General features: G+C 44.6%; 2 protein-coding genes across 2 annotated transcripts in view; one reads left to right on the top strand and one right to left on the bottom strand.

Moving 5' to 3' along the window:
* dock9b (dedicator of cytokinesis 9b) overlaps nucleotides 1-9,412 on the bottom strand; it is a gene marked incomplete at its 5' end in the record, with an annotated part of 44,459 nt that extends 35,047 nt beyond the window's left edge. Inside the window, 2 exon segments of the mRNA XM_079236934.1 lie at nucleotides 1,502-1,618; nucleotides 9,251-9,412. Of these exon segments, the coding sequence (XP_079093060.1) occupies nucleotides 1,502-1,618; nucleotides 9,251-9,412 (279 nt within the window).
* A 10,494-nt stretch (nucleotides 9,413-19,906) lies between these two features.
* Nucleotides 19,907-27,334, top strand: part of LOC306753003 (bone morphogenetic protein receptor type-2-like) — a gene marked incomplete at its 5' end in the record, with an annotated part of 28,626 nt that continues 21,198 nt past the window's right edge. Inside the window, one exon of the mRNA XM_079236835.1 lies at nucleotides 19,907-19,985. Coding sequence (XP_079092961.1) covers nucleotides 19,907-19,985 — 79 coding nt within the window. The remainder of the gene's footprint in view (nucleotides 19,986-27,334) is intronic.

Genomic DNA, 27,334 nt, shown 5'->3' with positions numbered 1-27,334 from the left:
TTGGGGGACGTAAAGGACATCAAAGTATGAACTACTTTTAAAAGACGCTGTAGTGTGTGGGTTGCACCATCCATTACTTATTAAGTTCTAAAGATTATGAGACCTGTGGCACGCTCGTGTCGTCTCGATCGTTAGCTGTACGATGGTCATAAAACTCGGTCCGAGCCGTCTTAAGTCGGTCTCTTTGTCGTCCTGACGAAAATCTTACTATTATCAAATATGATTTTTTTGACGTTGAGTTTTTGTTTACCTGGAACTTCTACAACCAATACGGTATTTCCAAAAGAATGAGATCCTGTTTGTGGCGGTAGACCCGCTGAAGCAGGATGGGAGATTATTTTAAAAGGAATCCAGTTGCAGATAGTGACCCTGCAGCAGCTCTAGTTTGTGCAAAATCTTATAGACTGTAACTCAAATATATCACTTATGAGACGTTGTCTTCAGACCCGAGAGGGTGTCAGACCTTTCCAGAAATTTTTTAGGAATACTTCTGAAACATCCTGGAAACTACAGTCATCCATATTCATTCATTTCTACTCTGAGCAGCTTATATATGGGGCCTTGACCCTTGTCCTCTCATCATATTAGTTTCTCTCCCCATGGTAACACAAAATGGAGGTGAGATTATTGCAAAAATGACTATTCCTCCTGCATCTCAACTCTCACTTACACAATCTCTGCCATCCTGATGCTGCAGCTCTTTATGAAGTGTTTGAATTCAAATCCTGACACTAAAAATACACACACAGTACGGCTGCATCCCTCCGCACAGCTTCCTTTCCCAGCATTCAAACCAGCACCTCTGAAGTGTACTTTTCAAGAAAAACAAATCCACTGTCAGACAATATTTTATCCTTATGCTCAGAGCATTCCAGGAGTTATTTTGTGATAAAGTAGTGTTGTCCTCACTAGATCTTAATGTGCCTCACCCCAACGCTGTCTCCTAAAAATGATGTTCCCATTAAACTAAACTGCATTCTGTACATTTTTTAGGGAAACATATTTTCTCCTTGATTACAGGTGAATAGGAACCAGACTACCTGGAAAGGTTTAGTAAAATATCATGGTTTGGTTTGAAATAAGTACTTTTGTTACGTAACTTGACATGAACAGAGGTCATCTGAGTGAAAGTCCCGTGTTTGTTTGACCCATCCAGCCACCATGACCACTATGTACACTTAGTAATCCAAAAAAATCTAAAAAAATACTGTGAGTGGTATACTAGTCTGTATATTTAATATTCTTCTTTACTATTTTATTTAGTTTTTATATTACTGTTTATTTATATTACTTGATTTTTATCTTATTTTTACTTGTGAGCATTGCTGCTGTAATCCTGTAATTTCCCCACTGCGGGACTAATAAAGGATTATCTTATTTTATCTTATCTCTTATAGCCTTAATCTGGACCAGATTCAAGGTCACTGCTCTTGTGCGAAACTAAGTATAAAGCTTTGTGTATAATACATAACATAATATAATAACTCTCACAAGGTCTTACCTGGAAGTCGTCCATGGGGAACTGCAGCATGTCTCGCAGAACATCACTGAGGATCTGGGTCTTCCTCTGCAGAAGCACAGCCTCATAGTCCAGAGGCTCTATGATCTTCGGTTTTACCTGAAAGAACAAATTGCAGCCGTGGATCAGCAAGCGGCCAAACTTGGCTCAGTGTTTTTGTTCTGTCCAACTGTGGCCTTTTATTGAATTTACATCATTCGTTGACCGATAGTTATCCACTTAATAAGGGTATCAGTGTTACAAGTCTGGGGTATTCACGCTGGCTGGACAACAAGTTGCTATTGTCTTTTACTGACAGCTACAGCGGCGAGAACTGGCACAGAGACAGGCGTGAATGTGGGTTAAGAGAAGAGGAGACGCTCGAGGAGAGAAGCGAGGGATGGATGGATGGGCGTGCGCCATTGTACCAGCCACTGTGCCATGAGCTCACGTTCAAAACCTGAACTAGAGAAGCAAATAGTGTTCATTGCTGCTCGACAAATCTCTCAGGAGCGCAACAAGACGTACAGTTCAAACAGTGTTCTTCCTCCAATACGAGTGAATCCTGATGCTACCTGGTAACAGAGACGGCTTTGTAAGCATTGATGCTTGGCAGAAGGTAAGATAGCGGAGCATAGTTCTTGATGAAGAGATTAAACTCCCAGCAGACGTCGGCTCTGACATTCCACAGAAAAGACTCAAGGGATTCCTCCAACCAGCCTGACTGTGATGTAAAAACACATCATATGACACACACGTGTGGCTGCGACGGCATCGTCAGATCCTAAGGAAGTAAACACAGCTTTGATCTATTTACAGCTAAACTAAGACAGATTTTAGTTTTTAAATTCTTGCGTGTATATGTGACACCCAATGTAATTCCCCACCTGTAGATTTTATTGTTACACAAGTGCTGTTTCACGTATACTGTGCATAAAGCTGTGGGACAAAGCGTGACACAAAAAGAGAGAGTTCATTATTTCCTCCCTCCTATTTTCTTTGCATCAGAAAGGCCAGAGTTATGAGTAGAAATGATGCACTTTGTACTGTAAGCCACATGCCAGCATGCTAACACGCTAATACTTTGCAGGTATAATGTTCACCACCTTTAGTGTGTTCATGATGACTAAACACAAAGTACAGCTAAAGCTAATGGGATGGATGGTTAGGGATCATGGATACGGATATCGGGCCGATACGGACTCAAATAGATGGATATTGGTGACAATGTGGCAAATCTATTCTATGTTAAATACTATATACATTATGTACTGGAATTAAAACTCCTGTTTACGTTTTGACCAAACAAGGTTTACACTTGAATTGTAAAATTTGCTGGTGCTCAACCAGATAATTGGGCACATTAACTTTGTACCAAGATGAGGGTCCAAAAACGTTCACCAAAAACAATGCCGGTTCTAAGAATGAGGAACATAACATCATCTAAGTTGGAGTTACTGATGTTTCAGGCATCAGAAGAGAACATAGACGAGGAGGCAGTTCATGTCATACGGTCCTATACAGAAAAATGTCCCGATGTTCCATTCCACGGTTGTATAAGGAGGATAAACCGACTTTCTCATCAAAACTGTAATGGTGTGTGACCTGATGATGGTGCTAAATGAAAAAGTTATTACGATTCATACTGAGCAGATGTGTGTGTACCAAGTTGCGTGGCAATCCATCAAATAGTTGACTGACCAACTGATCCCTAGAATCCCCCAAATTAAGTGCAGTCCCTTTACTGACAAAGAAGAATCTGCCACAAGACAAAATATTACCCAGAGTTCCACCTTTCTGTATGTTGGCCCAGCTGCCGGGCGCGGCAGTGATCCATATTATTTGGATTAGCCTCTTGATCTGGGTCCAATGAGCACATAACGAACCAAGGCCAATTAAACGGTCGTCTGACCGTGGCTTTACATTTTCATTGGTCCCACCAGTCCTCCCGATGATGTCATGAAAATATCCCCCATATCGCTCAGCCCTTTGGATGCAAAAGATCATCTGATAAGCAGAAAATCATCGGCCCAGATTTTCCACCTGGATTATTGCCATTCAGACGGAAGATAAGGACAAGCAGCTGTGAACTGTGACACCCAGTAATGATCTCACATGAATAGATGAGAGACAAAGTTGTGTGATTGAGTTGAACTTGGAGGCTGATGGAGATGTGGCTCCTATTGTGCTCTATAAACTCATACTTAGGCGACCTTGGGTGCCTTGAAAGGCGCCTCCAAATAAAATGCATTATTATTATTATACTATATATATATATATATGTCAGTCTAATAATAATACAAGTTATAATCTGGATTTTCTGGGAAAAAACAGTTAAAATGTAGTGACATTTTGCAATAAAATTACAATAGAAAGGTGACCAGTTCTTAAGATGCTAGTCCAACTTTGGAAATCTTTAAAAAAAGCAAAGAACTGGTTGGTATAGGTCGTTTTTTTATCATTGCACCAACTTTGCAGCCAACTTGTCAGCCTGACTCTGAAGCGCAGGAACAGTTAATGAACAAAGAGAGCCACAAGTGCTCCATTTCCTAAAAAAAGATCAACGTTCAACCCCCTGGAGGGGGCCTGCCCTGAAGCTGCTATTTCCCATTTCCGTCTAACCCGTTTAAAAGAAAGATCTTCAAAGCTGCTCTTGGAAGGGAATCTGAGAGATAAAAAAACAAAACAATCAGATCGGATCCATTTACAACCCAAGAGAGGAAGAGAATTTTTAGAAGAATAAAAGAAATGTACTTCCATATGAAAGATGTCACAGTTTGTGCACTTACCGCTACCACCTGTGACCCGACCTCCACCTCCTCTTCAATCTCAGCCAGGCTCTTGTACTGCTGTGGGGACTCTATCACCATCTCCCTTTTGGGGGCTTTGCCAGCCCGGCCCTGCATGGTGGTCAAGTCCTCCCTGCCTGCCGGTAAACAGGTGAGGCTCACTGTGCACACGCCGTGTGCGTGGAGGAGAGCTTTCTGCTGCCGTCCAGTGAGATTCCTCTACTGTTCTCAATGGCAGTAGCCCGGCCTCCCTCTCCCTCTCTCTGTCTCTCTCTCTCCCCGCTCTGTCTCTCATTGGAAGGGCCCCTCCCACCCTCACAGCTGTGCAGCTGTGAGCGTGTGTTTGTATGTACAGTATGTGAGGGAGGAGGAGGGGAGGGGGGAGAAATGAACCACTCCCCCATTCAAAACGTTGAAGAGGCCCAGAGATTACGTTGTCATGTGCCTCGTGCGTGTGTGTGTGTGTGTGTGTGTGTGTGTGTGTGTGTTTGTGTGTGTGTGTGTGTGTGTGTGTGTGAAAATAGAGACAAGAGGAGATGAACTGAAAAATCCAAAATTAAAGGGTAGAATTTGTACAATTCAGGGTAAATTCAGGGTACCAATGAAATATGTATTGGTACCCACCAGTAGGTGCAAGAGAAGATAGGTGACAACAATAATCAATAATAATAATAGGGAACCCAAAATACCATCACTGCGGTGTACTCTCTTGATTCATTACCTCCATAAACATTGTAAACATGAGTTTATGTCTCAATCTCTAGTTTCAAGTCTTCTTCAATACAGCATGATGTTCATAAAGCATGGTGTGCTTTGGGACATGTGTCACCGTTATTTATTTAAGTTTACTGTGTGTTACATAGTGTTCTATTGGATTCCTCATGGATTCCTCCATTATCGGATGATGTGATAGCATATAAAAGATGGTTTTCTAGGTCCTTCGCCAACAGCAGTTCTGATTGTCAGACTTCAAGCCTATACTGGATTGAAAAACTGCGTTACTGCGTTTTAGAGACTAAAAATAACTGTCGCGAGCCACAGTAAGAGTATGCAGACACCCAATCTGTGTTGATAAACTTCTGCTCCTCATTGATATTTTGCTCCGCTTTGAACTGGTGCTACGCCGCATCCGCTGCAGCAGGCCCTCACAGCAGGGTCAGTGAAAACACTCTTATCCGGCTCTCAGACTCAACGCACACGCACACGCACACGCACACACACACACACACACACATACACACACACACACACACACACTCCTGCTGCTTCAGGAACAGTTTGAGCTGCCCCATGTTCCTCCGTCCAGTCAGCGTCCTCTCCTTTAATCTTCAAGCTAGGCGCCTCGGCTCAGCTGTTTTCTATCGGAGAGTGTGCATCCCCAACGATGACATTTAAAGTTTTTAATGTGGAGTTAATATGGGTCAATTTATGCAAATCCTGCACAAGAGTACTTTTTTTTCTTCTTCTTCTCCTCTTCTGCTGCGTTAAACACAACTCCCAAACCACGGCGATGTTTACAAGCCGCTGAATCGTTCTGCCTTAACGAGCATGATTATGAACTCATCCAATTATCTCCATGGGAAGAGAAGTCGGGGCTCTCTTGAAAGAAAGAGAGGGAAAGTGGGTGGGGGGGTTTGTCAGAGAGAGGGGATGACATGCCACGGGTCAGGATGACTTCAAAGGCCTGTGCTGCAGTTTCGGTGCCATCACCTCAGACAGAATGCAGCACAAAGGCGGGCAAGGGTGTGTGTGTGTGTGTGTGTGTGTGTGTGTGTGTGTGTGTGTGTGTGTTTCACTTTTTGTACAGCGCGGTTCTCTGATGTGTTAGGCACTGTGCGTGATTTGCATAGCTTCAAAGGGACTTGCTGAAATGTACCATTCAGAGAAATAACTTGCCTTTAAAAATGCATCGAAATCACACCGAGGCTGTAAAATAGGGCCGCTCAACTCGCTCCGAGAGACAGGAGGCGAAACGGAAGAAGCTCCAAGAGCCACAGGAATAATCGTCACGAGTGGAGCGGCGACTAATACAAAGTGGGAAAAGCGACGAATAACCAGACGGCAAGTGAAGCCAATGTGGAAGTGCCTTAAACCTGCCTTCTCTCTAATGGCCATCAGGGGACGACTTGCTAGTTTCAAGTCCTCTTCAATACGGCGTGATGTTCATTTTGTAAATTATGGTTCTGCAAACAGATGATAAAACAGAGTATGCTTCAGGGCGTGGCTACCAGAGACGTATACAGCGTCTGTACATCACTCCTCCGCAATCCAAGTATGGAATTTGCGTTCTCTAAAAAACAAAATGGCGACGGCAAAAATACCCCTGTCAAAACCCCTTGACAGAGGTGGGCCGTTTGTAGTGTTGCCCGACATCTGGAATTTGACATTTGCTGATGATATTTCCTATCCTTCCTTTTAGTAGCAGCACTAACTCCAATGCAGCTCTCTGACTTGCCTCTCCTCCGGCCTCGGCCTGGAAAGGACTGCTGACTGGACTGCGGAGGCCTCAGTGACGGCGTCACCAGCTCAGCGTGATAATCAGCCTCTTGTCAGAGGCCCTGCCTGCCACTGAGGTCATCCCGCTTCGTTCACCCGCATCTCCGGAGCGCTCCGGAGCGCCACCGCGCTTCCTAGAGCCAATCGCGGGCACCATGCCAGAGACACCACGAGAGTCCGTGTCCGAGCGTGTGCATGATAGGAGTGCAAATGAGTTTGCAAGGCCGTCTGCTTAAGAGCTTGATGCATGAATAAGAAAGAATGGTCAGAGAGAGAGAGAGAGAGGAAAGGAAAATGATTTATACACAGCTTGAACTCATTAGCACATGTGAGCCTTCCACACCCTTCCCAAGAGGCACACACATACACACACACACACACACACACACACACACACACACACACACACACATAAGAGCGTCACACAAGTCTGTGGAGAATTGCATAAGGGCAATGACGTAATGTTTGGGGCGGGCGACCATCGCTGCAAGGCACCTTGGGGAGAGAAAGTGTGAGGGCGTCGCCTAAAAAGAAGCAAACTCCCCTGTCGGACTAACGGTTACCCATGATACACATGCTAGTTAGCTCCCTGACCTAAAACTCTGTCACAAGCCGAGACTGTCCATCACACACACACACACACACACACACACACACACACACACACACACACACACACACACACACACACACACACACACACAAATAAAGCAGAATTTCCTTTAATCAAAGTGGCAAAGAGCAGCTCTGTCTTGTGGTCAACCGTGTGTTACTGCGCCTCCAGGTTGTTCAGGGTCGGAACATGTGGGACAGGTTATACGATACGGGAGAGGGGAGTTCCTCTACGACGTCAGAGCTCTCGGAGGTGCCGAGAGATCGGCTCGAGACTGTGCAGCAACATGAACCCTGAAGAGCAGAAAGTCCCTGGGATTAGTCCACGGGAACAGAATGTAGATCAGTTCAGGCTCCCATCTGGTTTACTAAATAACTGATCCATCACCTGCACTGGACCAGGATGCCGGAATGTAGGGCTTCCAAAATTGTATTATGTGCATTCGGGTGTGCAATATTCATCATTGGATTCAAGTGAATAAATGAGTAAATAATCGAAATACTGGACAGGAAAATAAAAATGCTACTGTTGACTGGTGACCTGAACCCTTTGGATTCAACACTTGTGCTACTCTGACCAAAGAGGACCTCTGAGGGAGAGAAGCTGTGCTTCAGCTTTGCAAAGGGAGGGTGTAGCCTCTACTAGTTTGGCGAAGTCAAAGTTGTCGTACTTGATACGTTCTCCCTCTAAAATCTTCCTCTACATACTCGAGACACATTTTGTGGGTTTTATTTTTCAAACATAACACTGTTTTCAAACGCCTCTGTTTTGGGGGTTTTAAAACTCCGGAGTGGTGTGGACGCTAGGTGTAAACATAGCCATTTGCATTTTAAAACAGAAAGGCAGTGGTGGTCTGCTGGTTGTAGTCTCAATGGACATTGAAAACTGTCTTTTATTCTTGAGGAGGCAACAAAAAGAAAAAAGCAATCAGAATCTGCATTTGGGTTGCCGTTCTGGACCCTAGTGTTCCGCTGTTACCTAAATATGTAATTGTTGTTTGTAAGGATCATGGGAGGCCAACAATAGCTTTATGGTTGTAAAGGAAACACTGCATCCAAAAGAGATAATGGTTCATAGTGAGTGTCAGTGTGCACTAGAAGTCCTACTTTACCCGCTCGCCATCGATTGTCCATTAAATCTCTTTGATTTAGCGAAAGCCAGGCTACGAGCTAATGGAGCTAATTTGAGGGGAGTAGCTTAATGTAGCAGTGCATTGTAATGGGAAATCCAAGTGGAAGACACAATGGCTACGGACCTACATTGTATGCTCCTTGCTCAGTAGGGGCCAACTCTGGCAAATCCTAAGACTTATGTTGCATTTCCTCGCAGCCAAATGTTAAGCCTTTGATCTGCCGCAGTAATTGTGCGATCGTGGGGCACTGAAAGATATACTTGACTTCTAAATCCAGCTCCTCGGGGAGTCTATTAGGAAGAATATTAGCCCAAAATCTCCTGATCGGTGCTCAATCCAAGTCTCCGCTCGAACTCTAAATTATTAATTTTGTAACCTCAAGAAAAATGTTATCGGATGTGTTGAAAATAGACTGGCTCCAGCTAGTGGAGTCACTGATCAAATAATGGAAAAAAAGAAAAGGAATTCTTCTGTATATCTAATTTCAAGGAAAATTGGACTCAAGGAGGATGTCATAAAATCCACTTGCTTGCAGATTTAAACTCATTCTGACCTGTTATTTTGTGTGGTACACCTTCTGAATAACAGTTAACCTGGAAAAATAAACAATCATACTGGAGTTTTTGAGTTCAATTAAAACCTGATTGCAAAATAGTAGAACATTACTGGAAAAGACCCCCAGTACGCGCCAGCAAAGAGGTAATATGCCAAAGCAGGTTTACCAGAGCAGTGGTGGGAAGGCAGAGTTGAGATCCCCTGAGGCTCAGCATCTCCTCGTCCTCCTCCAGAGCGCCCGGCCCCACCGCCCCCTTGATGTAGCCGCAGTTCCTCTCGAGGATGGAGCGCAGCCCCTCCAGCAGAACCACGCTGGAGGTGCATCCCATGATGGCACCGAGCGCTCGCCACCACCATGCAGAGAAACAAACTCACTGGATCTCCCGGCTCTTAGCCCAGGTGGACGCAGCAACCTGATCTCCCCGCCTTGACCTCTCTCCGCATGAGAGAGTCCCCTCACAGGTGTGCGTAAAAGTCACTCAGGTATCAGTTTCCCGAGGAGGGTGCCCAACCGTTATCCTGTGAAGCGAATCTCAGCCCGGAGCGCAGCAGGGATGGAGGGATGAACGCACGGAGGAGAGAAAAGCTGCTCACTCAGCCGAAGCAGGGCGTTCCTTCCTTCCTTCCTTCCTTCCTTCCGCCGGGGAGGGAGGGGACGACGACGAGGATGCTCAGACGCTCGCGCCTTGCTCTCTCACCGACTCCTCTTCTTCTTTGCTTGATCGCTTTCCCTCCCTCTTCTCTCAGCCTTGCCATCTCTCTCCATCACGCACTCAAGCCTGTCACTTTCACTTCTCCTCCTCCTCCTCCCCTTCCAGCAGGCTCTCTCTCCTCCCTCCCTCCCTCCCTCCCTCTCACAGCTTAGTCACTCTCTGACTCCGCATGCTTTGTCAACAGTAAAAGCAGCGTGTTACCAACAAAGACGCACTCACACACAAAGTGGCTGCTGCAGATTCCTTCATGCCTCCTTCCCTTCTTCCTTCTTTCTCCCACTGACAGCGGAATTACAAGCGAGGCAGTCATCCTTCTGATGTCACTTACATGCGCTCTAAGACCGGAAAAGGAATGATTTAAATCCTCTTGACCCACGTTGCCAGGCCCACAGACATTAACTCCTGGCTCGGGCTGATAAATGAAGGGTGGTGCGTCATAGGACGACCAGGACGAACCCGGCAACCCTCTGCAACTCCTCGCGATCTAATTCACATCCTCACATCCTCTCCTCAGAAGCAAAGGGTGTGAGATGAAGGACACAGCCTTGTTTATGTGAGGCTAATTTAAATCTCTGCATTTTCTTCTTGCTTCTCTGCAGCGGCTGGTGTAAATATTTCATCAGTGGGTGACACACTCACCTACTTTTTAAGTGGATGATGCAGCAAAATGGGTAGGAAGGAGAATCATATTAAAACAAGAAATAAAGAGAGAATACCAAGTAGAAGCAGTATTTGGATTAACAGTAACCGGTCATGGTGGACGTAAAGGACAACGAGAAAAAGATAGAAATGTACTTAATGCTAAAAAAATATCCTTTTCGACAAAGGCCAAAAACTACCTCAAGAGAGCCTAAAAACAGTTTTGCCCCAATTTTGCAGTTTCCATACAGCTCTTCTAATGCGATACTTCAAATAATAAGTGAATAAGTGAATGTAAACTTGGCTACGGACGACTGACTGGTGTGGTGCCACTTCAAGGCTGTAAGATAGTTAGTTTCTGTCAATGCAGTGTTTTCAGGCGCATTCAAAAAGCCTTAGCAGCATCCTTTGAACAATGCCATTACATTAAGGGCTGTCCCTCAGGGGGTTGCATTAATCTAATGAAATACAAACTGCACCCCATAATGCACCCAATAACCTTTTTTTCCCACAGACATCTGCTAACTGGGGAAACCACAGATTTCCGGACCACAAAATGATTTCATCAGAATCCAAAGAAGACACTCATCTTCTGTGTGTAAATGGCTGCTACGCGACACTAAATTTCCCTTTGGGGATTAATAAAGTATATATTCATTTCATTCATCTGATGTAAAGCCCCTCTCCCCTCAGTCAGAAAAGCAAATGTAAGGTGCTCATCTTCCAACAGTCCCGTCCTTGATCATACATTTACTCCATTGCATGCAGTTTTAGACCAAAATGTGGACTTTTCGTCAGCTTTTCAAAGCCGTGGACTCTCTTTTATTCTGAAAAACTAAATATGAGAGATTAAGGTTGGTCTCCTGGCAACAAGACAAGTTATTTTAGAGGAAAAAAAGAAAAGAATCATTAGTGCCAATACACAGCGTCATTGCAGACTAAATGAAACCCAGCCCCATGCCATGGATACATGCTGACACACACACAAGAGCTTCTTGTTCAAGTCTTTGTCTTTACATGTTAGATAGTGACAGCATGAACGTTTCTGCATGGCTCCTGGTGGAGACGTGCATCACTGCTGCCTCCCACAGGCTGCTCCTAGCACTGCAACAACACTGAGTCCTGATGACTCACTGAAAAAATATTTGAAAAAATAAGGCAAGACGATGCTCCTTTCCTCATCTTTTCGAATAGATTTGGTGAAACACTCGTTCCGCATCCACATGATTACAAAAAAAGGCTGGGTTGAGACACGCAGTCATGAGAGCGTTGCCCAAAACATAATGCAATGTGAGCCGGAGATCATTCAAAGCAGAGCAGTGACTCTCAAAAATGAATGAAGACAGCCAAGTTCCACTGCACTGGTTTTAATGGAAGCGGCATGGAAAAGCTATCTTGTTTTGCAAAGCTAGGCCTGGGGGACTTCTAATCCACTCTTATTCTTGCGTGTAGTCAGTCATGAATGGACAGATAGAGGGAATCCATGTCCAATGTGATTACATATGGCATGAACACCAGTTATTTGGACCGATGAGCATGGAGCGCTTTGAGGGCCACACTTTGAAACAGCGGAGCAGCAATGCTCGTATGTCCATGATTTGACATTGGCTAATTTGCACTAAATACTAAAATAGACCTACAATTCAGGCTAATAATAATGAATGGTAGAATCTGGGTTACATGCGTGTGATTTGGGTATTGAGAGTCATTGAAGACCTGCAGGTAATCTGGCGGACTAGGACGGGAAAAGAAAATAACTAATCAGGAATGACACAAACCAGCACCTTTAATATCATATTCTAAGTAGGCCACTGGTTAATGTGCTCTGTTTCCACCTATCTCAGCCTGACTTTCACATAGAAGGATAATGGTGCAGCCAAAAAGGGCCCTTGAATGTTTTCCACACTAAAATTAAATGGCTATTTTTACACCGAGAGCCGGGTGTGCAATTGTGTCAACTGGGTCAGAGGATTTTTCTTTTTATGGTCACTGCCCAATTTTTGCAGACAAAGGCTGGCGGCACTGCTGATTGAAATAGCAACCCGTTTCTTCTGGCTAATCGTATATTAAAAGGCACGGCAACCGTTAGAAATACGTGACACGGATTAAAGGGGCACTCCACCAATTTAACACGTAAAGGTCGGTTTCTTTGTCGTGTCATGGGGAGTTATGAATGTGGAAAAAGTCTTCTGTCTTCCGATGAAATCATATCGGGATGAAATCCTGTATCAAGATAAGCACATAGCAAACACACATTCAAATGTTTCTGTTTATGATGAATAAGCTTTGTGTTTGATGCAAATGTGATCACACAATGTGAACATTACACTTGCTTACCATCAGAATGCTAGCACCATAGATGTCTATGGTTAGCACTGTCTTTGTAAGCATGTTAGCATGCTAGCTGTACAGGGCTGTGGACTCATGAGCTTTATCCCAAATCCATACTAATTCTCTACAGTACTGTAATAATGTAATGATCAACTAAATTATACAACACATGTGACTTAAAAACATTTCACCCAAAATATAATACATATTGTTTGGTTTCTTAAGATCTTTCAGGAGCACCACAACACACAATTTTTTTCACTGGAAGCTGAACTTTTTTTTTCATTCGTGTCTTATTAAAAGCTTAGTCTGCTCATGATTACACTCTTCTTAAACCATATATATATATATATACGACACTGATGTAGTTCCCATCTCTAGTATCATCTTCCTTAAGTACTCCAGGAATAGGAAAACATCTGATAGTATGAAATTTCTGAGATCTGTTGGAATTTGTAAAACTGCTAAAGTTGAAATGTAATGCCTGCTAAAACCTTAGGCATATTCTTACCATAAACCACGAAACAAAATAAAAACTCAAAACACTGAAGATGTTTCAATAAGCTGAAATCTCCCTCTTGAATCAACACTCCGGGCCTTGTTGCAGAAACAAAAACAGGCAGCAGCTGTCCAATAAAAATGATGTGGCACTCAAACAAGTACAGGCGTTTTTTTTCGTGTGTGTTTTTTTCCATTCGTAAGGCTGCAGGCTCTAAAGAGTGATCACAGCCTGGATTGTGGTGGAGACTGTGGCAACATGTCAAAACCATGTCATGGAGTAAGAATGTTTGCATTACAGCGATGTTGATTTGTGCTGTTTTCAATCATTTAAAAAAGGGAGAAATGAAGACCGTCTATACGCAAACACACACACACACACATGCCAGGCTGGCCTCGGAAGCAAAAAGGCAGCGGGTGTTTACGCCAGCAAAAGGGTGTAAACGACAGAGGTAGACTAAATAAAGACAACGTGGAAACCACAAGGCCAGAAAAGTCCTTGCCTCAGCCATCAGTGGCAGCAACCTTGTGACACCACGAACCCAGCAGCCGACCTATCGCCCACCCTCCCCCTTCATCATCGCAGGTCCTGTATCATGACACAGATGTAGGTCAGCAGGGCTAAAGCATCTGCAAATCTGCAGATTATCTCCACCAGGTTTTTTTTTTTTTTAATGCTCTGATCAGACCAAATCCTCTCAGGGGGAATTCACTCACAAGTGGAATTGCACAGTTTGAACTGCTGGTCTGAACCAAGAATCAAATTGGATGTGGTATTAAAGCTGCAGTTGGCAACTTAAAAAAAAAGTGCTCAAACTATATGCCGGTAGTAGCACGTAAAACAGATAATCTGTGAACAAATCATGCCCTTCTGCCTCCTTTTAGTGCTCCCCATGGCATTTTCCAAGATTCCAACAAACAACCAATCAGAGCCGAGAAGCCTCTAACGCAGCTAACTGCCGGTGACTCTGATCAAACTATCATACTAGCTGATGATTTGCTGATCAAATATGAATCAAGATTTTTTTCTTAGTGCATTACTAGATTTTTTTCTTAGTGCATTAGTCACATTAAATGTTAGTGCATTACTCACATTAAATGTTTTCAGACAAAAAACATATTTTAGTTCACCGTGAAGCTGTAAAATGAGTGTGCCCCGGCCGGTAGGCGGGGCTTAGTTATGGCTCGACTGTTTTCAACATGGCGGCCATTAAGAGTACAAAAAGAAGGCAAAGGAACCAGATTTTTTTTTTCAAAGGTCATCTGTCTTATGTATACTGTCAGATGTATGGACAGTTTGAGCAAATGTGACAAAAAGTTGTTTTTTATCCTAACAGTTACAGCTTTAAAGGCATCAGTGGGACATTACGGGGTGAGTGTCTTATAGCTACAGACATAAAAGACAAACAACCAGAAATACAAACAAAAAAAAGACAGAATTTGAGTGTTTGTAGAGTATGTATGTTTGTGTGTGCATGAAGAAATGAGTAAGGACACTCATTCAGCAAGGCAGGGAGAGGGCAGAAAGAGGTATAAAAAAACCTGAGCGAGCATTTCCCACAGTTGGAAGTGATTATTAAAACAGCGGGGCCTGTCTTTACTGCTTGGCCTCCGCTTTGTTTACTAAGGTAGCTGAGCGAGCCGGCCACGCCTGCAGTAACCATGGCGTGTGTGTGTGTGTGTGTGTGTGTGTGTGTGTGTGTGTGTGTGTGTGTGTGTGTGTGTGTGTGTGTGTGTGTGTGTGTGTGTGTGTGTATGTATGTATGTATGTATGTGTGTGTGTGTATGTGCGGTCATTCCAACTTGCCTGAGCTCTCCTCGGTCTTGAACCTATAGATGATCTATCACATATGGAGGTATTCATAATTAATGGTCTCCTCGGTGCAACACCGGGTCAAAGAGGGCACGGTTAAAAATAGCCAGGACACCTACCATCATCATCATCCATTATTTAATGCAGCCCAGGGATCTGATCTGACATCCATTATGCCACTCCACACACTGTGGACTAAAACAGAATTAATAGGGCTACAATGACACCGATTCAAATTAGGACTAAATAATGGAATGTGCTCAGGAGAAGAAGTATGTTACTTTGGAGACTCATTAAAACCTGTCTTTCAAATACCTCCGCCATCCTTTTGTATTAAATTTACACAACCAGATCAGCTCAAAGTCACACAGCAATCCACGATCGGCCAACCTGCTTCTCATGGGTGAAATCTGAGCTGTTGTGGACATTCTTTGAAGTCTAGTTCACTATATACATATATTAGTTTTACCATTCCAGCATGTCAGTCTCCATGTCAAATGGGCAGGGGAAAGCAGCTGCGCCTTAAGTGCAAAGTCAAAAATAGAGGTCCAGCAGACTCCACAGCAGGCACATAATGGGGCCCGGGTGTAGGCCTTGTGGTCCGCCAAAAAAAATGTACAACGTCTTTTCTGATAACTTTAAGTGCATATGTTTCGCTCATTCATCCAGTACTTTTTGTACCGTTGCCAAAATGAGCCAAAATAACGGCATTGCGCCCACATGGTATGCGGCCTTTGAGTATTCTTTTGAGGCAGCTATACTGGACCAGGCTGCCACGTTAGGTCCAGAAAAGCTAAGCCAATGTGAAAGTGTCTTGAGAAAATGACCCCACTTCTCTCTTGATTTATTCCCTCATTGTAAACATGAGTTTATGTCTCAATCTCTAGTTTCAAGTCTTTTTCAATACAGCATGATGTTCATGTCGTAAATGATGGTATTATTTGGATAAAGCAGGGTATGCTTTAGGGTGGGGCTACCTTGTGATTGGCCTTGTGATTTGTTTGGGAAGGTGGTAGTTGAAGTTTTTTTTTAAACAATCAGAAGGAGGCCTATAGGTTAGTAAAGGTTATTCACTTTTTTGCAGGTGGGAAGTTGGTGAGGGATAATGGGAATTTCCGCAAAACAAGCAATACCTACTGGTTGACCCGTCTCCTATTCACACACTGCCTTGCAATGAGTGGCAAGGGTGGGGGAAATATGAAATGCACAAAACATCCAGTCTCTACAGTACAAACGGTAGCCGATGCCCCGTCCTATTCACAAGCACATTCATTCGTACAACAAAATGTACACTTCTGCTCCACTTTGTGCTGAGTGTGCAACCCGGCTATACTGTGAAGGCCATGATGTCTGCGACTGTAACATGAGGACCCGTGCCTAACCCCAGTACAAACTCATTAGCAGTGACCAGACCTTAGGGTCACTGGTCAGCGGCTGGTCCTCAGTTGACTGTATCGTAGTCTCAGCAACATTTGGAAATCATACCAGATAGCCAAGTGTCATACTGCTGAAGTTATGCTTTGCTTCCAGTGTGCTGACGCGGTTTTTAATTGACTTTACTAGTGCATCAGGACTGGAGCCAGATACACAGATGACCATGGAGCCAGCAGCCAGAAATGGCATATTGATCACCGATTTGCAACAAGAACAGCCACTGTGTTAAACCCCTAAACATGAGGGTATTAACGTAGAGGACGAGGTCATGCCTAATAAAATCATCATACCTCATTATAATAAACACAAATGTGTATCGCAGTGCATCCTGACATACAGTCTTCTTGAGACATTTTTACCTTAGTCATTACTCAGCGGTTCCTGTCTATAACCTATCTGGTTGCAAGGTGCACCTGGGGGGGAATCAGATGACAGGATAGACTAAAGAAATGTGCAGTGTGTGTGTGTGTGTGTGTGTGTGTGTGTGTGTGTGTGTGTGCGCGCCTGGCTGTGTGTGTGTGTGTGTGCGCGCGCCTGTCTGCCTGTGTGTGTGTGTGTGTGTGTGTGTGCGCGCCTGCCTGTGTGTGTGTGTGTGTGTGTGTGTGTGTGTGTGTGTGTGTGTGTGTGTGTGTGTGTGTGTGTGCGCGCCTGCCTGCGTGTGTGTGTGCGTGCCTGCGTGTGTGTGTGTGTGTGTGTGTGTCCTGGAGGTGTACATTTCAGTTACCTGGCAACCCCTTTGAGAAAGTTGTAACAATAGACACCTGAGTGACAGCATCGCCAGAGAAATGTCACATCCTCAGATAATAAAACAGGGGACTAGAACTCATAACTACAGTTAAAGACCCCCGTGGTGAGCCAGCAGCTTCATGCAGTGTCCCGAGTGCCTTCCCGGCTCTTACCATCATCACTGACGTCCTGACGGCCTCGGAGACGCTCTGCCTCAGCTCCGCGGCGGTGCCCGGCTTGTTGAGTCCCCGGGTGAACTTCCTCGCCTCGGGCGCAGCAGAAGCCATGGCCCGGCCGCACCTTTCATCAGACGGCCAGGCTGCTGGGAGGAGCGGGACGTCCGACGTGTGTGAATGCGCACTGGCGCAGTTTTATCCTGCCATTACGCCGCCCTTGAAGTTACCATTAGCGCGCGTAGTTGGAGCAGTAGTACACGAGGACAGAAGATGACTGCGCGCGTCACCAGCCGACAGCCGGAGCGCGCTCCCGTCCCGTCCCGTCAGTGGAGGTCCACGGACACGCCCCCTTTCTCCGCGTAATAGTGGGACAGCACTGTACACCAACTCATCAATCATTTTTATATATATTTGTATATAACGTGACTGCATTATTTCTACAGGACACTCTCAGTTAGATAGATATGCTTGTTATATATAAATATAACAAGTTTTTTTTGATGGCAAAACAAAATTTTGAATAGGACTAGCCTATTTATTACTGTAATTTAACACTATGTTTTATAAAACTGTATCTAATACCTCTCTTGTATATACCTTTGTACATATACCGCCGTATGTATAGTGTTTTCATATTTTATATTTTGTATAGTGTTCTCATATTTTATATTTCTTCTCTTTCCTGTTTCTTTCCAGTGTGTTTTCTTGTTTTTCTTATGTTCTTTTCCAAAACTGTGACTCAGAGAGCCCTGCACCAACAATTCCAATGAGTCTGGACTGTTGGTCTAGGCACAAATGGCTAAATAAAAACCTTGAACCTTGATATATAGATAGAACGTTTTAGATCGCAATTTAATTGTTGAATCAATACAAGGCGCATAAAGTATTTGTGCTGCACTTAATAGTATGTTGAGGTTATATAACTCCAAGGCACGGGCGGACGTTGCCACCTGCTGGAATAATTATTGTTTTGACTCTCCAGTCAAGCTTTAAACTCTGTGTCAAGTTATTTGACCACACAGAGGCAGTAAAGTAACACTAATAGTAGAAGTAACTGTTGATGGATTTACTAGCAATCGGAAATAGTAACTTTAAGGAGGTCACACGTTTAAACCACGGAATATCCATGGGGGAAAGTATCGCTACTACTACTTTAAAACAATATTATTATTATTATAATGATATTATCATACATAATAATAATAATGTTATTATTAATAATTATAATTGTAATTGAGTTGTTGTTGGACTATTGGCATGTTTTCACAAATAATTAGCAATAATGTAGCCTCTCTTTTCGTAAAATACTTAAAATAATACCACACATAGTGAAGCGGCAGGTCTTGCATTCAGATTGCTTTAGATATTTGTATAATGAACGCTCAATTTGACCCACGCTCTACGACATTTACAGTTTGTAATTGTCGTGCATCGAGTACCTGAATGCAGCACATGCTGCATTCAGGTACTCGATGCACGACTCCGAGTTTTTCACTTTACTAGCGCTTGGCTCCGGGTGGCGTTATATCCACAGTCTGCGGCACAGCGGCGCTGCATCCCCCCTCATCCTGCCGGTGAGGGGCTGTCCTATCCACCCCCAACACCAACCTACAGCAACCCGATACCGGAGACGAGCGGTTCCAGACAAGCCCGCAAACGAGGCGTTCCCAGCCGCCCTGCCTGTCTGTCTGCCCAGCGAAGCTCCGGAGAGTCAATGCCAAACGCCGCCGACTGCCTCGGGGAAGATCAGACCGAGAGATATCCAATCCCTCGTCTGCCAGAATGGGTGTAATAATCTCCGTCTATCGCAAACCAGAGAAGCTCACTGTTGGCGCCGTTGACTTGTGATTTTTTTTTCCTCAACGGGACGCGGAGAACTAACTGGCTAGCTTTTAGACTAACATTGGTTAGCGTAGATAGCAGTCAGCTTGTAACCTCACTGAGCTAATTGGCTAACGTTTATGCCAAATTATTGCCTGTTGTGTCGAACGGGTGGACTATCTTCTTCTTTTTTTTAACCGCGCAGCCGACAATGGTCTGTGCGCACACGAAGTAGTGGTTATTTTCGCGATATTTCGCTTCTTTGCCTAAGTTTTCCACCACCAGACAATCGCCCTGGGCAGCTAGCATGTTAGCTAGCAGACATGGACGTTGTTGGCTGGCTAGTCGCAGACGGCAGATCCGCCAAACGCGTTAGCTGCTCGGCGCGTCTGTCCGGTCCGTGCGGGAGGCGATAGCGGGACCAACTTTTATCGGCAGTGAATATTAGTTATCACCTCGCTTGCGCTTCTTTTTTCCGCCTCATATATTTATATATATAAATATATTCATGTGTTTTACGCCTGAGAACTCGGTTCAAGTTATTGAGCTGACGTGAGGAAAACGGGGCGAAAAATCACACAGTGGCATCTTCTACAACAAGAGGACCAGAAAGAAGTACAACAAGACTTGGAAAAAGCTCCAACTAGGAGACTAGAAGTCGGCTGTCCTGTCATGGCTGTTGGCCGAATCACGATGAAATCACTCGCTAAATTTGGGTTTTGCCTGACCATTCTCCTGACTTCTGTGGCTGGTAAGTGGCTTATTAGGGAATTGATTTTCTTTTCGGAAAGAGGTAAACGTGCTTCTCATGAATATTTGATGCCTTCCTTTTGGGCTGCTGCCTGTATTTCATAGCCGGGTTTGGTTTGGATGCTGTGCTACTTCAGTCTCCATCCAAATTATGACATTTTGACTGGGGGCAGCTCCAGTGGCCATAATATAAGTATGTTATATTGCAGATTGTCCTCATTAAAGACAGTCCAAATCACACATTTCCTCTCAATCACCATATGTGTCCCTTTTACTCCCCTCTCCATATTGTGGACCACCTGGCTCCTCTATCTGGAAGGATCTGCTCATCTCATTCCGGTTAAGCAAACCTTCATTCTTGGACAGAGCAGCAGAGTGGAGCCCTGGCTCCTCATTTCTCTCTCTCTAATCATTCTGTGTACAAAGGCCTGGAAAAACACTGCTGAACATACCGCAGTCCCTGTCTGCCAAGTTGTGCCCCTGTTTAAGACTTTGGGCTGAAGCCAGGCTTCTGTGAGACCTTGAGCATGATAAGATAGGAGCCTGGGCCGCACAGAGATGGAGGAACAGTGCATGAGAGAGATAGATAGAGGGGGCAGGGGGGTAATGTGGAATGTGTGGGAAGACGGGGAAAGGTATTTTACAAGATGGGTAATTTAGGTGATGGAAAGTGTGTGTGCGTGTGTGTGTGTGTGTGAGAGAGATTGCTGAGGCCCCCCCATCCATTCATAGACGGTGTATTAGCAGAAGCCCAGAGTAATTACTGTTGTAATGGGAAATATGGAAGTGTGGCGCAGAATTTTAATGAACGGTTACTGTGTTTATGGTATTTGTATAGTGCAGAGAGGCCCTATTTGCATCCAACAGACAAGTGTCTTTTTTTAATTTGTATTACCACTTGAATACAAGGCAGAGCGAGGGCTGTAATCGTTGAACGTTCCGATGTCCACGACAATATTTTTCTGTCCTCTGATTTATGAGCTCATGCATTGGAAGAAATGCAGGAGAGAAGCCTGCTGTTTTTTAACAACAAATTTAGAAATGGCAAAGTAAGGCGATGGAGTGGGGCGATTCAGCGGATGGAGAGGGACATGATACATTTGCTGAGGAGATGAGCTGCCAGGTTGTTACGTAGGATCAGTAAGGGGAATTATTTTCATTCCAAATCGTAACATCCAGTAAACCTTTTTCATGAGACGTGGCATGCAAATTAGTATCCCCCCAAGAGTGATTCAACGATTACAGTGACCGTCAGAGGATTGACGCGTTTTCTCTGCAATCAGTGCGAGAACGATTAATGGATACTTGTGTGCATGCGTGCCATGTAAACAGCCAATAAATTAGACTCGTTGCACTGTGCAAAACTAATTAGGGGCGACAGCTTTTCCTTCCGCTGCCTCTGAGTCTGAGCTTCAACATTCTTTGGACTCCCATCATCCCATCTCAGCTTTTTACCTCTTTCTCAAATCGTTATTCCTTTCCTTCCACCTGCTACGCATTTAACCTGTTTGCATCTGGAGCTCAAGCCGTCCCCGTGACTAATCAGTGAGTGGGTGTCCACCTGCTGCTCCAAAATCTGGAGTACAAAACGGTTCCGAACCCGAGGCTGCAGACGCGCGCCTGCTGCGTGATCGTACTTGTTCTTAAGTAGTAACATTTAGATTATGACAGCCCTGAGTTCTCACCGAGTGAAATATTCATCTTGCAGCACGTGCATGCTCACAATGTGTGCCACAAGCCCACATTCAGGGACACTGTTGTCCCATGTGGACTGAAGGGTTTTGAGGGAACTCCAGAGAGGATTAGGGCAGAAGTATTATACCGGGAAGCCCCCCCCCCCCAAAAAAAGAGGCTGCTCATTTGCTCCGCCTGTCCAAAACTGAGGCTGTGTGTCCTCGGCACCATGCCGTGGCGCTGACAGGCCCACTGTTCCACAGACCGGGCCACTTTTCTCCGGCCTCTCCGGGGCCACGGCGGGGACTCTTGGAGCTGTCGTCTCTGCGCTCGCATCAGCAGGAAAAAGAAGCGATTGGCTCGAGTCTGATTTGGTAAACCAGGTACAGACGTACCTGATTTACCAAATCAGAACTGGCATTTTAAACTGGCATGAAATCAGTGATTTGAATGGCAAGGTTAGATGAAGAGTACTGAGATGAGGATGAAATCCGAATATCTTAAATGCCAAGTACGATACTTGCTCAGGAATTTGCCTTGGTGACGTCGCAGCAGAGACATTTTGAAAGCAGGAAAGGAAGGGCTGTAATCATGTATTATGGGCCGCAAGACCAATTGTACACGACCCGTTTCCATGTGTCGAAGAAATACTGCTGCACATTTGAAAAACAAAAGTCTTGTAAAGTAGTGTCTCCAGCGAGAGCCGTGCAAAGTCTCGTATGAATATCCTCAAGTGATGTCACTTAAGGCAGCGTCGGCTGGAGATGACTTCAAGTTTTGAAAATACAACAAAATGGTTCTCAGCCACTGATAGCACAGCACACCTAGCTCTCCAAACCAATTGGTGGTAATGGAGTTGCATTGTGGGCGATGTAGGCATCGAATAAAAAAACAAAAAGGAGACGTCTGTGGTTGGATGGACAGACTGGTCTGACAATGTGAGGGTAGTGCAGTGCTCTTTTCATTGACCATTACAGTCAAAGGAAGCGTCAAAAGATGACAAGTGACTGCTTCAAACATCTTGTTTTGTCCGTCTACTTCTTTTATTCCACCAGATGTATACATGTGTATCATGTATGGGCATCACGGTCTGTCGGCTCTGGAGGTAAACACAAGGACTGTAGTAGCTCGTAAAATGTTTAAATCGGTTGTAAAACCAACCAGTGTGTGGGAGCAAAAATGGAGGTAATACAATGATGTGTAATGCAATTTAAACAGGAAATCAAGGACGGAGTTGGTGCCGACCCCGAAGGATATAAAAGCACTGCACCCATTCTGGCTCTGCACTGTTTTGCACTCTGTCCACATCGTTTCTTCATGAGATAAAATGACACTAACTGCAGCTCGAAGCGGACCAACGAATGCTGGAATGGGAGGAGGGGAGGCATTTGGTCTCTAATACAGCAGGCCTTGTACTCTATTAGATGAGGGGGAAAATCAATGTCCGCCTCTCTCTTGGTACCTTGGTTTGAGTTGTGAGCCGAGGTAAAAAGCAAAGCGGGATACAATAGGACAGTGTTCAGCCGGGCTTTCTGCTTTGGCAAAAAGGAGAAATTAGTGGATGTTTTAGAAAACAAAAGGTGCAGCCTTGAGATGGTAACTCAGAGTGACAGCCTATGATTAACACAAACGCGTTTTTTCCTGAACCAGCAGAGACAATAAGTCTGGAGCGCGCAAAAACAAATGTTGGATGAGCTGTTTTGGTTGGGTTGTTTTTTATTATTAAATGTGGTTTTTATGGTTAGAAGTCTTATTAAAAAAAGGCACTGCTTTAATGTGGTATTGTTTTTTATTATCTCTTGAATCATTCATTATTCTTCCTGTAAGCATGGCACTCTGTGACGGTTGTGATTTTATTGTTGTATTATTATACTTGTGCTATTAGGTCTATGATACTCTAATATTATTCCAACGGAAGCATGATAGGGTTAAGGTGGCGTGTTTGTGTATTTAACCATAGTGTCAATGCTTTAAGCGCTTCCCTGTGTTATTTGTAACCTGAAGTATCACTCTGTAATTTATCATCGGATGCCCACAGCCTGGAATCAACAGCAGCCAGACAGACGGGGTGTGAGCTATTCATTCAGGTTTTTAGGAGCAGTGTCCCAGTCAGGGACAATATTCCCGCAATTTCCCCACTGAGGGACTAATAAAGGATTATCTTATCTTATCTTATCTTATCTTAGGAGGTTTGAACATATTATGCAGCAGGATGAAGAGACACATTCAGTAAATAAAAGATACGAGGTATACATTTTGGGGGTCTCCTCAAGAAAATATGAAGGTTACTGACTTACAATTATTTTATTATTTACACAAATCACAGCCCACGTCTGAACATCTGAGTCTTCTGGAAATGTTTGCCCTGTAAAATAATATTCTGTAATTTAAAAAGGGCAGATTCAGACGACTTCATTTCATTAATTCAATTAGTTCACAAATGCATTTCAGCAGTAAGCAGCAGTTATTATCAATTGAGCTGCTTATTCTTTTCTCTATTAATCATTTGCTATGAAAATAGTTAGGAAATAACAGTGGAACATATGAATGTCATGAGAAACTATACCAAGTCCAAAATGTACCTTTTTATTTGTTTACAGCACTGCTGGGTCCATAGGCACTAGCAGGGCCCGAGGTTAATGACCTCTAAAATCCGGAAGGGCGCACCCTATTTGTTCCTTGATGATGCTACATCGTGAATAACAAATCAACGGGGAAAGCTAGTCAACGTTAGCTGTTAACAGCCAGCAATGCTAACAGAGTACGCATTGAGTTTCATTAGAAGGCGCTCTCTATTTTGAAAAAGGAGTGTCAGGTGAGGGAATGTTTTCATGGCTCTGAAAAAAAAATATTTTTGGGTGAGAAACCTGAATACATACAGTTGCTTTGAAGATGTTTTTACAGCTATATGAAATCAATATTAAAGTGGAAATTATCAAATGTTAAACTAAACACTGGCTCTAACAGTTTTTTTTATATTTTAAGAAAAAGAAAAGTAGCTAATCGTCACAATTCAGTGTTGGCATTTTTTGCTTGAAAAAGAAAAATAGTTTTCCAATCCATTTCTCTCAATCGCCTAATTGTTTTAGTTCTACTCTTCTTTTTCTCTTTTGACAACACAAGGCCTTAGTTCACAGCACCTGTTCGCTCCCACCGAACAGGTGAAGCCCCGTCATACCAGACAGCCGCAGGCTGAGCAGCTTGTCAGCCGAGTGAGTAACCCATCAAGTAACAGCGTCTGTTCCTCTTCAACAAGGAAGAGACGATGTCATAAACAAAGACCGAATTCAGACGCAGCCTGGAACCAAACTTTTGCTTGCTCATAAATAATCTGAGATTATGCCCCCCGTGGTGTGATAGTAAACACCACCTCGCTATGTCATCTGTGTTTTCATCCCATATTCGGGAAAGTTGAGGTATAAAAGGAGGGGTGTATATATGGTATAAATGCATCATGGTCAATAATGGAGGCCTCTAAGCTTTGAGGGGTAGTGTAAGCCTCAGGATTAGCATAACTGTACCAGACTCAGACAGACCCAGACTGAGTGGTGGTGTTTTTTTGGGGGGGGGGGGCAGTCCCGAGGCAACAGATGGGACAGATTAAAGCCCACTCAGCCCCTTACCCCCCACGTCTTTAAACTCAACCGGGTGACTTGGAAATTTGGGGTCACAGCAAAGTCTCCTGAAACTTGTCCGTCCGACCTCAGCAACAAGCGTGCACCCAAACAGCAGCAGGTACGATCAGGGCAGACACGTACCTCTGACGGCCGTCTCCGCACGCACGTGCATGCGGCTTTGCATCAGGCCGGTTCGCCAACATAAGCGCAACAGAGGTGGGCGGTTTAAAAAATGCACACAGGTTCGATTTGTGTGAGCGCCGACTCTGTATCATGCAAAAGGCTCTACTTGGCAACGTGACGCCAGTTCTCCCCAATTGACACCTGAGCAGGAGAGCACAGCTCACCCTGTGGACGGTGCACGCGTGTCTGCCGGTTGAGGCGGCGCGTGTTCCCGCCTCCGGTCTGGGACGTGAACTCAGAACTAGTGAGAAATCAGCCGACGCATCGGCGCACTCGGGGACTTTTAATCAAGTCTCGGAGCGCCGTGTCTTGCGTCTCTCCGATGGGCCTTGGCAGCGAGGAAGGAGAGAGCCAGATTAGATCGCTGTTGTTTTTTAGCAGCAAGGGCTGAGGGGAAGGGGGAAGACTGGGGGTGGGAGGGTGCACCGAAGGCCAATTGGGGGAGGATGCTTGGGGGGGGGGGGGGGATTAGCAAATAACTGGGCCATGGGTAAACACTCAGTGCCCGCCATCATCCAATGAACGGGCTCAGAGCAGAAAACTACTCCGAAGCCTTTTGATATGACTACCCTCTCTCTCTCTCTCTCTCTCTCTCTCTCTCTCTCTCTCTCTCTCTCTCTCCCCCCCCCTCTTTCCCTCTCCCCCTCTCTGTCCCTCTCTCCCTCCCTCCCCCTCTCTCATCTGCCTCGCTTCAATGGCCTTGCCTGCATACTCTGACCCACAATCCAAAATCCTGCAGTGGAAGCCAAGATCGCACAGCGAGCTCCGCGGAGCAGAACCAGGGACAGAGGCCCGCCACGGCCAATCAGAGATAAACTCACGCGATTGGCATCCAACCAGAAACGCTTGCAGGGAAGACGAAGTTTTTCAGTCGACAGAGTGGCAGACAAACCAATGAAACGTGACTACAGGAGTGCTCCCGCAGCTCAGACTGCAAATGAGCAAAGCCCGGTAGTAGTTAGGTAGTTGTTAATCTTAACTGATTAGAGCCTGAATGCATCATAATGTAAATCAGCGGTGCGTTAGCGGTCAGCTCCATGCTGCTGAGCAGCTGCTAACAGCTAGCTAGCTCTGCAACTGCGGATTTCAACAAAGATTTGTTGCGCACAATGTAGCATTATCAGGAGGAGAACTAGGGTGTGTCCCCTGAACGCATCAAAAGTGAGTTTACAGTTTCCCAAACACAATTTCGGTCAGCCTCCGGACAACAGGACGCCGCTGTTTTGAGCCCTGGCCCTTTCCTGTAGGAAAAACTGCCGAATTTCGGTATCGACTTGGTACAAAAGTATCGGTTATCCAGACATCCCTAGTGTGTATTGAGCTACTAATCCAATAAATATATTTCAGAGGGTGAAATAGCCCCTTTTGTTAAAAAATGGTAATGAAAGAAGCAGCTTGTGCCCACTTGTTACATGTAGGCATGCCAGTACTATGAACCGATTAGCTATTATGTTTTAATGCAACAAAAATGTACTAAAGTCAACCTTTTCCCTCATGACAATGAAGTGAAAAAAAATCAATCACACTTGAATGAAACCCTTAAATCAATTTCTAGATGCAACTCAAGACGATAAGCCTTTTAGCGGCGGTTTCAGTTTTCTACATGCACAACAGCCTCGCATAGAGCAAGTATCATTGTGGGGTTTTTCATTTCATAGCCTTGACTTGTAGTAAAAGTATTAATAATTCATGCTAGCATACAGTAGCCAGCTTTGGGAGAAAGACAGGAGACACTCGCTCTATAGATTTCTGTTCTGCTCTCCGATCCTGTCGTGCAAGGTCAGTTCATTGGTCTGGCTGTCTGTGGGTGTTGTCTCCGGCTCTGCACTTCCTTCAATTGTTTCTTTATGTTTCTCTCACCTCCACAGCCCCTCAG

Source organism: Taurulus bubalis, assembly GCF_910589615.1.
Source record: "Taurulus bubalis genome assembly, chromosome: 21".
NCBI classification, from domain to species: domain Eukaryota; kingdom Metazoa; phylum Chordata; class Actinopteri; order Perciformes; family Cottidae; genus Taurulus; species Taurulus bubalis.
The sequence above is the reverse complement of the archived record's forward strand: the minus strand, read 5'-3'. Positions and strand labels throughout refer to the sequence as shown.